General features: G+C 38.7%; 1 protein-coding gene across 2 annotated transcripts in view; it reads right to left on the minus strand.

Moving 5' to 3' along the window:
• Positions 1–12,688, minus strand: part of ca16b (carbonic anhydrase XVI b) — a 143,179-nt gene that overhangs the window by 26,665 nt on the left and 103,826 nt on the right. For both annotated transcript variants that reach the window (XM_084735435.1, XM_084735426.1), the window contains exons 8-11: positions 11,414–11,606; positions 6,086–6,270; positions 760–868; positions 588–637 (exon numbers count right to left, since the gene is read on the minus strand). In XM_084735435.1, coding sequence (XP_084591561.1) covers positions 588–637; positions 760–868; positions 6,086–6,270; positions 11,414–11,606 — 537 coding nt within the window. The remainder of the gene's footprint in view (positions 1–587; positions 638–759; positions 869–6,085; positions 6,271–11,413; positions 11,607–12,688) is intronic.

A 12,688-nucleotide genomic window follows, 5' to 3' on the forward strand; every position in this document is an offset into this window, starting at 1 on the left:
CATTAGAGCTGCAATAATTAGTTGATTAATCAATTAATTGTGGACTAATAAATTAGTCGCCAACTATTTTGATAATCGATTAATTGCTGTGAGTCATTTTTTATGAAAAAAAATCAAAATTCTCTGATCATTATTTTAATTGACCGACTGTCATTTGGTTAGTTATGTCACTTTCACTGCTGAGTGTCATGGAAATTTTCCTAGAGCTCAACTAAAGTGGCACCATTTAGACTTGTCACAAAGTTGTCATTAAAAGTCATAAGGCCAGTTTGATAGCAGAGTAGAGTATCAAGGTGATTTAAAGAGTGAACTGATGTAGAGACAGTGGTTAACTAGTTTACTTATTGCTAAAGTAAGCTAAATGCTGTCTGCCATTATCTGTAGCTGGCGTTAGCTAGTTAGTTTGGATAGTCTTTGGGTTGTGGACAAAAAAAAGACATTTGAGGACATCACTTTGGGAAACAGTGATCAATATTTTTCATGATTTTCTGACATTCTATGGACAAAACAACTAATAGATTTTTCGGAAAATATGATTGGCAGATTCATTGACGATGAAAATAACCATTAGTTGCAGTCCTACTCACCATCCCGGTCTTCACAATACGAGACCCTTCAAATATTCTCGTTGTATTCGCTGAAAAAAGAAAAAAAAAACAGAGCAAACAAGCATTTAATAATCCATTTCATGCATCTGAGTGGCAGAATGAGTTTAAAAATACATAATGAGTCATCAGCTGGAGGGTTTTGACCAGGTACCTCTGAACAGCAGCGTCTGACTGAAATCACTGCGCAGGTCATGCTGACATACTGCCTGCACTCTGAACAAGTACAGGATGTCAGGGGACACATTAGTGATGACTGCTTTCTGCAAGAGAAAAAACGCACATATGTAGATGTTTTAGGCCAAACATATTGTATATAATGTCTGCATCTGCAGATGATAAATACATTTAAAACTGTGGCAGCTGTCCATTCAGATTAGCTAAAATCGCATGCTAAGCCGCTGTTCTGTGAACAGTCAATGACCCGCAAGTTCAATGTAGTTTAAAACCTCCATTCCTGTCTAATTTAATTGTGTTGTGCAGTTTGCAGATGGATTTACTTATATTAAAATGGGCCTCAGAACGGATGGGTGATTGCCTCTGGTATTGGAGAGCTGGTATTTCTCTAAAATAATTCAGATAAAAAGGTGTCCAGAGATAGAAACTGAAAATTGAAATGGAAATGAAGTGGGCAAAATAAGAAAGACTGACAGCAGAGAGAGGAGTGGAGAGAATACTGTCAGTAAAGCAGCTGATGGACTGTTTTAATGGAGTGTAACTACATAGAGCACCTCATGGACACATTCATCGCTCTTTCAGTCAACCATTATGCACTGTACTTATGATAACAATACAAACTTATGAAGCTCTTCACAGAATATACAAACCCCAATACCAAAAAAGTTGGGTCCCAGTGTGAAAATAAAAGTATAAATAAAAGCAGAATCCAATGATGGGCAATTACTTTTTCACCTATACTCAACTGAATACAGTAGAAAGACAAGATATTTAATGTTCAAACTGATACCTTTGTTATTATTTTTTTAAATAAATACACACCAATTCCGAATTTGACGCTTTAACATGTTCCAAAAAAGTTAGGACAGGGGTATTTTTACCACTGGGCTACATCACCTTTTCGTTTTACAACACTCAGTAAGCGTTTGGGAATAGAGGACACTAATTGTTGAAGATTTGAAGATGTTTCTGGATGCTGACATATGGCTTTGACTTTGCATGTTAAAGTAACTTGCATTTGTAGATGCAGCAACAGAACCATGTTTTCTGACAGCAGCTTTCCAGAGTGTTACCAAATCATTCTGTTTTTATTTGCATTTCACAAAAACGTTTTGGAACGTGGGTTTAACATGAAAACAACAAAGATATAATTCATATCATCTAATTAATTGTCAAAGACAGCAGGTAGCCTCACACAGCCTCACAAACAAGTTTCACCACTCAGCTTTGGGATCGATCGGCTTGCAAGGCTACAAATACAGGCTTTAAAAAAATTTTCTGCTTCATATTTGACATCTCAGCCTCTCAAGCAAGTTATACAACAGTATAGAGTATAACAGAACACTCTACGTTCCTGTCTCTAATGTCAAGCCCACAGAATAAAGAAAAGGAAGACTTGGGCTGTAGAGATATGACGGCTCTACCAGAGGACCTCAGGGAGCAAATGGTTGATGGGGAGTTAAAAGGTCAGTAAATGTAGCCGGGGGATACTGAAAGTAGCAGGTAACCAGCACAGAGAGTGAAATTGCAGCGAGATGGTTTCTATGTTTAACATCAGACAGAATTATTGTGGCTGGTTTCTGAGCAAGCTGCAGGTGAGACATGGAGCAATGGAAAGGAGAGAAAGGGGATATTTATTTATCTTTAGCTGAAGATAACATTAGTTTAATTTGTGACGTTTGATTGCAGGAAGCCTACTTGTATATGAATTTCAGCCTGGTTGTCCAGTCTCTAACCTTCAGTAACTAGTTTGTAAGTTTAAGATGCTCCAGGTTGGCTTTAAGAAACAAAAAAATAAAGTACAAGGAATAATAATATGTGTCTGATAAGGTTTTTCCACAAACAGTTCAATTCCACGGGTAAAATAAATTCTTAAAATTACAGACACTCTCAGACATTGGACAAACAGGAAGGCAATCCAGACAAGAAAAATAGTTACAACGAAGATAGAAAAATTAAAAAGCCCTCATTGTTGTGACTAAATAATTTAAAATGCCAAGATGTTTTGACCACTGTAGGCTTTCGTCAGGACGATCAAAGCCCTAATTTTTGAATTCTTTCTTTTCGTTATTACTTTTTTTCTAATATTTTGGAGTGCCTGGGTTGCCTTCTTGTTTATCCTGAGTTGAGTACACAAGCAACCAGCCATCTTCTTTTCTTACTCTGACATATTGTGCACTTCAAAAAAGTTCACACTACAGGATTTTAGCCCAGATTTTCCACTTGCTGACAGGTTTTAGACATCGTCGACACAACCCTCCAGATCAGACGGAAACCATTGCATGCTCCTATGAACAACGATCACTATGTGTGAATTGTTAAAAGACGCAGTCAGAGCTCGATAAGAGCTGGCTGAAGCGTCATAGACACCTAAAAGATATCAAGTAGGTTTAATATCTGATGTCACTTGTCAGTCATGTGATGCACAATGTGCACAAAGCAAAATTCAAGATTCTGGATTACAACAATGCAGTTGTGTAGCGTGAACCGCAGAGTGATCTGACAACTCTGAAAGTCATATAGTGTGCTTTTGGACTCCACGTGATAGAATGTGAAAAAAAAAGTACTGATACACTCATTCCATACACTAATTTCTTTAAGTTTTGTACTGAAAACCTCTTAATGGCATCACGTCTGTCGCAATGTCATTTTGTCGTTTCACTGATGCAAAACAAACCTATGTTGCATGCTCTGCCTACATCTGGGAGACTGTTGCTAACTTTGATTGCTATGCTTTGAAAAATTCATAGTAAACTGTCTCCCAAACACGGTTTTAATGAAAATTCAGATTTGGAATGGTAATACTAATCGTCAGTAGTTTTACCATGGTTTATAATGTTTCATCCTGTGCATTAGCTAGATGTAATATGTGTAAAGGCTCACAGCATTCCCTTCAGATCATACAGCTGCTGATGCTCCAGTCAACAATTAGAAGCCACTAGTGCAGCAACAATGCATGATCCAGCTTCCCACCCATGACAATGACAACTGTGTTTACTGGAACGCATGACCAATCAGGATGTAGTGCTGCCACTGGGGAATTGATCCCAGGTCTCTGAACTGGTGGCTGAGTGTTTTGCCCCTGAACTGTTTATATCTAAAGAGGCAGTCATGCAGACTGTCAGAACAGCTGGGGGTCAGTGGGCTTTATAGAGATGCACAGCTGGGTGTTGGATTCCCACAAATGGAGGGATATGTGACCAGGGAGAAGAATATATAATGTGAAAAAAGAACAGCCCTGTAGGGGTAACCCCCTGCAGGGGGAGGATATATTTCTGTAGAGACCGTCAATGCTCTGTTGGAGAGACACAGTGAGAACTCAAGTGGTAACTCAATGCTTAAGGCGCACGAGCAGAATTGTATGATCACTGGTGTCAAAAAATTCACTGAGATCTAAAGGACTACACTTGCACAGTTGCCTGCATTGGTAACTAAAAGAAGACGGTTTGTGTTCAAAGAGCTGCCTCAACCGCCTGAAAACAGACAGGGTTTTCAAATAGTTTAAATAAAACAGCATTTTATTTGATTTGAATTGTTTCTTTCTCTAAGTGACGGTATCTTGGAGACTATTATACGCTGAACCGCGACAAAGACTAAAGTAAACAAACAGAAAAGGCCACAGGTGCATTTGTCAAGACATTACGTATATATCAGTTAGACTCAGTCAGTGTGTGAGACAGTCCTGCGTGCCTATTCTTAGACAGGTGAGTGACAGGGGAGGGTCTGTCTGGGCCCTCGCATCAACCAACAGCCACACACAGAGTTCATCACAACCTGTCACCTCCTCTACACACTGTCACCGATCCAGGCCCCCTCTGATCCTGCTGGATACATCTGAGGCTCTGCAAACCAGAGCTGTTTAAAATCAACCTTTTACCTGCAGGGACCCCTGTGATATTCATGGTTGGTTTTAATGATGTCTGCATACCTAAGGTCAAACTGATCTGCACCCAGAGGAGATATAACACATGGATCACACTTGAGCATAGTACAGTATATAGTTAGCATGTTAATATAATTAAAACATGTAATTTCCATTACATACGTATTTCATATTACATTCAATGTGTAGTGCAGAACAACTGATAAACTGTACAATTAACCCAAATAGTGAACACAAAAACTGCAGGAAAATTGTGTAAAATGAGCAATTTTGATGAAAGTTCTGTTAATATTGTATTAGAGATGAGTTTTCCTATATATTTTTTTTAGGATTTTTTTAAAGACAATTCTCTATTTTTTGTTTTTTTAAACAATGACAGATAATCAATAGGTTTCTTTTTGGAACAAATTCTGTGTTTTCTTCTCCCTGACACTTGGGGTTGTTTAGTTGTTTTAAGTGCTTACTTTTGTAATGCAAAACCAGGCAGTCTGAAGGCTCTGTGAATGTAGCTTATATAGTGAATATAATGTTCAGGTCTTCACTGTGCCCTTATCCTATGAGAGTTGTTTTTGAGTTTATACCTTAAAGGAGCAATATGTAACATTTGCATGTCCAAAAATGAGTACTGCAGTCCAAATAATGAGCCATAGACTGTATATGAAAAAGGCTGAATCCCTATATAATATATAATCTATGGTTGAAGTGAGTTGTTTCCCCCAGTCCTCTCCTCCACAGACCTGAGGAAGTTCAGGCAGGCTGCAGGAGCACTGCAGGAGCACTGCAGGAGCGCGAGATGAGCACCACATTTTAATTTGACAATAATAAGCGACGACGAGTCTTCCACTGTAAATTGATCTTAAGCCATCATTTCAATTTAACATGTTTCCTTAATCTCTGATAACATATCGCAGTCATTTTATGATTTATTACAGTAAATGCATTACATATTCTTTCTTTACATAATAACGTAAACTTCCAAAATAACCATTTCTTTTTGTTTTCTGTATAGAAATAATTACAATAATGAGATATCAGCTTGCTTGAAGGTCAGCACCATTGGCACATCTAAATATTATATTGACTCAGACACATACTACCTCTTTCCAAACCAGTTTGAACATATGCTATTTATACATACAATATGTTGCTTCTTTGTACATATGTTATGCTGCTACTCTTGCCTTTATCTCGATTCTTCTATGCATGTATGTTCCTACGTCTCCCTGACAGCACTATTTTAGTGAAGCCACAGTCCTCCTTTTTGCTGCACATTATGTTAGTGACAAAAAAGTTGAACTGAATACAGTATTTTTATTAAAGTGAAAGCAGTGTTTTAAACCACATCCCTTTTGAAAAAGAAATGTAGAAAAGGAAACAAAGATTCTGGCAGTTCTTAGTGTCAGTTCGTAATAACACTCACCATGCTCTGGTCCCCAGTCTTGGTAAAAGTCTTTTCGTCAGCGACATCACGTTTCACCCAGCTGTAGGACACCATGTAACTGGTGATGGGTGGGTGGTAGACCGTCAGGGGGCGTTCCCAGCTCACCATCAAGGCCGTCTGGTTCAGCGGCTGGATCTTCATGCTCACTGGGGCACTACTGCACACTGAAAGACCAGAAAGAAGACAAGGGGAGTAAGATAAAGGGAAAAGAAAAAAGAAAAGACTACTAAGAAAGACAGAAAAAAAAAACTTTGCCAGCATCTGAATGTAGCTGGGTGAAAATGAAAGGCTGTGGTTGGGGAGGACTGCTTGACCACATGTACTTTGTGTCTGTTGATGTGTGTGGGCAGAAATGCAGGTTGCCTTTTAACAAGCCTATTATTACTGTCTGCTACTGACTTGACTCAAAGCCATTTCCACTTGAGAGACCTCTGAAGGTGCAGGATAATACAGTAACTCAATAACAAAAACACTCCTGGAGGCTTCACTGGGGTCGGGCACAACCTCGGGTGCCAGTAGAGACTGTCAATCTGGACGCTCGTGTCTTTCTCAACACTGCGAGAAGAGCTAAAATAACAAACGGCTGGGAGTAGTGCTAAATATGTGGTACAGATAATAGTGCAGCTTCCTGCCCATACGTGATTTGCAAGTTCCTGTCTGTGCGACATTAAACAGGATGCATGAGGAGGATGAAAGGAAGTCTGTGCGTCAGCCTCAAGGTGGCAGTGCAGGCTGCAGCATGGATGTTTACCCAGGGATCTGTCAGTATAAGTAAGGGACAATCTGGACATGCTTCTCAACACATCAGGGCAACAGCAATCAGGAACAAGTGTCAACTGATTATGTACACGCAGGGTTTCTGTCAAATTGAAATTGTCACCACAGGTTTCTCCATTTACACAGTGGAGCTATGGTGCAAATTATGCACCATGATATGTGAAAGGAAGACAGGGTGGGGATAAAATCAGTCAGAGGGGCACACAGGGGAGAAAAGACAATAGCAAGAATATCCTGGGGTGTTGATGAGGTGTGACAGGTGTGAAATGTATTATAACCCGTCAGATTTCTGTTGTCAACCCTCAGTAGCTCAACAGCACTCATTTAACAGCAGCTGAAGACATCATCGTGATGTTACTGCCTACATCATTACTGTCATGACAGTCATCATCCTTTTCACCATCAACACCGGTGCACGAGCAACAGGAAAATCAACAGCAGGCGGAGATTGACAAGATAGATGTCTTATCAACACGTTTTCCTCTTTGCTATACAACAATGTTCTGATTCTTATTTGTATTTTCTTTGTATTAATTACAAACTTCAGTGATCCAAGGCAACAGTTGCTATTTTCATGAAAACCTTTTGACAAACAAAATTAGTGTCCCTGCGAATCTGTTCGAAATTTGGACACAAAAAGCATCTTGTTTTTTCATCTCAGGTTCAATTGAAAACAAAATCCTCAACTGAGACACAGCATGAATAAAATACTGAATAGTACCTAATGTTTCATCACTGGTAGAATTACTTAGCATGCTAGAGACTCTCTAGAAAATCCCATTATTTTTCTGTGAATACAAAACACTGTAACCTCCCAAAATAAGCCTCGTAGTGGTTTCACCTCCGTCTGCACCACCACTCAGAGCAGAACATGAATCTTTCTCTTGGCAGCTTCTACCATAAAGGGGATGAATTGAGTGTTGTCAACAAACAGCAGTTCCACTGCTTCTCTCCTCTCAAGGCTGTAAAGAGGCTGTGAGCAGACATGGCAATGATGGGAAAAACAACAATTTAATTGAAAACACAATGACTGACTGATTTGAACAGTAATAACTGATAGGAAATTAAAGTTATGCATGCAATTTCAGGGCCAAATAACAACATGGTAACTACAGCACTTATTTTATGAATGTCTTCTTCTTACAGCTACTACTTTACAATTTTAGACTATGTTAATAATGTTACTCAGATTAATGGCAAGTATTTAGATAACTGACTGTTGTTTCAGCTATTTTTCAAGCAAAATGCTAAACAATTGTTGGTTACAAGTTTTGCAATGTGCGGATTCACAATTCATTATCTTTCAAGAAGGAATCTCCCTAAAAATCAATTTCCCCCAACCCCTAATTGAGCAAGAGCCTAACTGTTTTATTTTGTTGTTTGTTCTTCATGAATTAATGCAGTGGTTCCCACACTGGTGGGTACAGAGCCACTGCAGGGGGGATGTGGAAGACAAAGAGACAAAAAGTTAAATGAATATGATCTATGTAGGGGAAATAAACAAACAAGAGTTTGGTGATTCTATCCTGCTAACCTTTATTTCACTAAAATTCAATGTTTGAATCCTTTTTTCCTCCATCCTCAATTATTGTTAATAACTGACAAAAATTGTGGGGTGGGGGACAAACTTTTTTTGGCTTCTGAAAGGGGCGCATGCCAGAAAAAGTTTGGGAACCACTGAATTAATGTTTCACACAACTAATGTGCCACTAGAATTGTTAAAATAAAACCTCAAATGAGAAGAAGACAAGCATTTTATATCTTATTAAAATTACTAATGATAAGTCTAATCAAATATTGTTTGTTACCAAGTTCAACTATCAGCATGGAAATGCAGAAAATTTGCAACCTTAGCTGCAGACATCACTGGTTATATTCACTCATCATTAACCAAACAAATTCTAAACAGAAGGACTGTAAATCTGCTCTCCACTTGAGACAACGGCTTGTACATAAATACTGAATAAATACTGCCCTACATACAGTATGTATAGAAATTATGTCTGGACAAACAATAAATCTGCACCACACAAACGAATCTGCAACCTGTGTTTTGCATCAGAAAAGGTTAGCCAAACAACTTTCATGGCTATAAAAGCCACACTGATGGAATATTCAGTCGAGGTGTGGCCCGGGCTCTCACAACATTTACAAGCAAAGCCATCATTTACTGTGCGCAGATAAAATATCCCCCCTCACACAACCTTGACAGATGTCACCCTTGAAGATAAGACTTACACTCCCAGCGACTCCCATTAAGTATGGATTCTTACATTTTAACACAGTGAAATAGCAATGCGAGGGGCACAAAGAGAAAACGAGCAAGAGGGAGGGGAAGCAAGAGAAAAAAAAAAAAAAAAAGGAGAGACACTGGTCCACATTCATTCTGCCTACTGACGTGCCACAAAGGCAATTTCACAACTTAATTTGTATGGGTCTATTTTAGCTGTGCCACATATTAATGATGATTGCTGATCGGCCTTGTTAGAGTGCTCCAACTTCATCACAAGCATTCCCAATCAATTCTCCCCGCCAGACACCAACAACACCACTTTAAGGCGCAGCAGCCTTTCTCATTAGTCTCCATAGTTCCTGTACTGTTCTGTTAAAGCAAGTGGTGCAAGATGCACACATAAAAGAGAAAGATGAACAAAAATACTCTAATCAAGGCCAGCATGAGGTCTGTGCTTTGTATTAATATGTTCTTTGATATAAGAATGAGTTGTAACAATGAGAAAATGACATGTGCACTATAAGCTTTATCCAGAAATCTCATGAAATTTTAATCATTATTCCTATTATTCAGATTGTGCTCCGTCAGTAATTTTTACCCTGCTAAAAAAGAAAAAGGACTGATCTTTCATGGTATTATATTTACTGACCCACTGATTTAAGCTGGGCCCTCTGAATGGGTCTCCGAGCAGAGCAGCTAGATGAGTTTCCTGAATTTGGTCCTGAAATACTATTAAAAGATCCCCTTGATAATTTTCACTGTAGCCTTAATGTTTCTGAGCAGAAAGAAAATAGTGCTAAAAAAAAATTGCATAAAAAAGTATGGAAGATAACATGTAGTCATAATTTTTAATTTACACACCATGAACATTGCAGACTTGCATTGGACATAAATAATATCTGCAACAAATCACAAGAAGAGCCCAGCTAATACTATCTCTTTGCAATTAGGGCTTCCACAGTATTTTAGGACACCCAGAGGTCCTGTGATAATACTAAATCCATGTAAATAGAAATGCTGATCATTTAAGAACATATTATCTTTCACACATTCATTCTACATTAGTATGAAAGCATTTTAGAGCAATACTTTCAATACTTTGGTTATGTAGGTAGGGAGAAAGCCAAATTTTAAAGCTTGTTAAAAGGTGTTGCTGGGTGACCTGTAAAAACAGCCTACACTGATTATACAGTATATATATTCACATCTTAAGTAACGTAATAATGAAACCTTTATTTTAACTTGGAAATATATTGGGGTACAGACCTAATTTACAATGTTAGCAAAAAGCTAGCTAACTATAGCTAACAATTGATGTAGATTAGCTAGCTAGTTAGCTAGTGTTATACAAAGATCTGCTATCAAATGTAACTAGACAGTTAACAATTTATTCAACACCTAGCCACTTAACTAGCATTTTTTAACATTAGGTGTCAGATCCAATATTGATCAGTTAAGTAGCAAGCTAATGATTGATGACGCTAATTAGCTCTACACTGAAATATAACAACAATCATATCCTCAAGAGTCGCTGCTTACATATAAGACGTCAAAATAAGCATAAGTGAGGACGTATGTAGCCATCAAGTCCACATTTAAAAGATATTTACAAGAATTGTCATTTCAATACAAAACAGCTGGAACATGTCAGGCGAAACTCAAGACTTCAACGTTAGCTTAATTAGCTAACTAGCTAACAAAGTCTGTGAGCAAAGCTTGTGTTTTCAGCTGGAAAAATTAATGGTTGCCGGCTTGAAACGATAAGGCTAATTTTGTCTGCCCTTGTCTGAAATCATGAACCCACAGTTTCAAAAGATTTCCAGTTATAAATCTAATGCCATTATCTTTGTAAACTGCACTGGGACTATGGAGAACGCAATCTTGACAGGCACAGCAACAGTGACAAAGGGGCCAAATTTTAAAGGCTGTAAACTAGAAAAATTACAGAAGATAATCAGGTAGATGTGGCCTATGTCACAGCCTTGGGTAAGATTTTGGGTAGCTTTTATATGGGATTTGACGTTTGATGATCTCTGATGTAACCTTGGCTTAGACACAGTGTGCATTATGAAATACTAATCCACACTAAACTGTAATATCAATGACCATGACCTTAGGTGACACTGGATTCAGACTCTTCTGGGTGATTCTGGCAGCAATTCATAACAACTAATAAAACAGCGAGTAATGATTAGAATTACAAGATTTTAATTACAGGAGATCCTTGGGTCAAACCAGTTTTGCTACAGTATAATGCAAGTGATGGGGAAAATGTCACTGCAGAAAAAGACGCTTACCTCTTGAAGCCTCAGTGCTGTGAGGGCTTCCCACGATCTCAGTTAAATCTTTTTGCCATGCATCCTTTACAGCCGACTTGAAGACTTTCCTGTTGTTGAGGTCCTGCAGGGGCCGGAAGTTGTTCCTCAGGTACTCGACAGACTTGACGTGGTCCTGCTGCTCCGTGGTAAAGATGGAGTAAAAGGCCTCCAGCTGAATGGAAAGAAAGAGAGAATAGCTACTGAAGCACATTTAAGTGCTTTTGTTACTATGTATGTGTGAGTTGAATATATCACGCAGGACTGCATTTGTTGCCACTTGCCAGCAGCTGACTGTTCACAAATGGGAGCAAAGTATTTGCAAGAAGAATTCACACCACAGGTACCAGCAGGCACGGACCTCAATCATCATCCTGGCTACCTACCGGGCTGTAACTTCTCAATGGGGCAAATTTGTGGCCATTGATTGCTATGAATGATCTCCTGCCGCGTGCTGTAATGACTACACATTTCAGATACTGTGGAATCAATGTGTCCTATGCGTGCTTGGAGAAATGAATTACAGGTCCATAAAAGACTATCTGTGAGCGTCACAAACATTGTGGCCGTGGTCAATATTCTTGCAGCAAAAGTCATTTCTGAAGAAAAGATTTGTACTCCTGAAAGTTGATAGAAATTCCACTGAGCCCTGCAAATTTCTACAGCAGAGAACGCTCTGGAGGATATGCAGCTGGGTAACCCGAGAATTGTATGTATAAAAGATGCAGCAAAAGGGCTGTGTATGGGATCAGCAAAAAGCATGGGGCATGATTTGGCATATATTAGCTCTCAAAATCACAAACGGCAAAAACAGTTCGAGGTAGCTGCTGTAAAGCATATAGGTGAGTTTTTTTTTAAATGCTACATTTTTCATTATCTGCAATAATTTAGATCAATATTACTGAACATTTCTGCACTTGAAATAGCCTTTGAATGAGCACGTGAGATGGCTCTTATGTGTAGATCATGTTTGTCTGAGAGGGTGACTATATGGTCTTAAATAGAATACTGCTGCACATGGAGGCTGGTTATCATATTGTTGGAAGAATAGCCTGGATTACTGTAAGTGGGGTTGCATGAGGTATTTATTCATAGTCAGCGTTTTAGCTACAGAAGATGGAGGTCGGCACACCCCCAGTTTGGAGAAGCAAAGAGTCCCAGATCAGAAGCTAAGCAAAGTATTGTTGTGGAGGGGGTCAGCAATAACAGGTATTTTAGCCACTTAAAAAAGGGTCACCTAAAAAAATAATAAAAAAT

Source organism: Lutjanus erythropterus, chromosome 2 (assembly GCF_056507025.1).
Source record: "Lutjanus erythropterus isolate fLutEry1 chromosome 2, fLutEry1.hap2, whole genome shotgun sequence".
NCBI lineage: Eukaryota > Metazoa > Chordata > Actinopteri > Lutjaniformes > Lutjanidae > Lutjanus > Lutjanus erythropterus.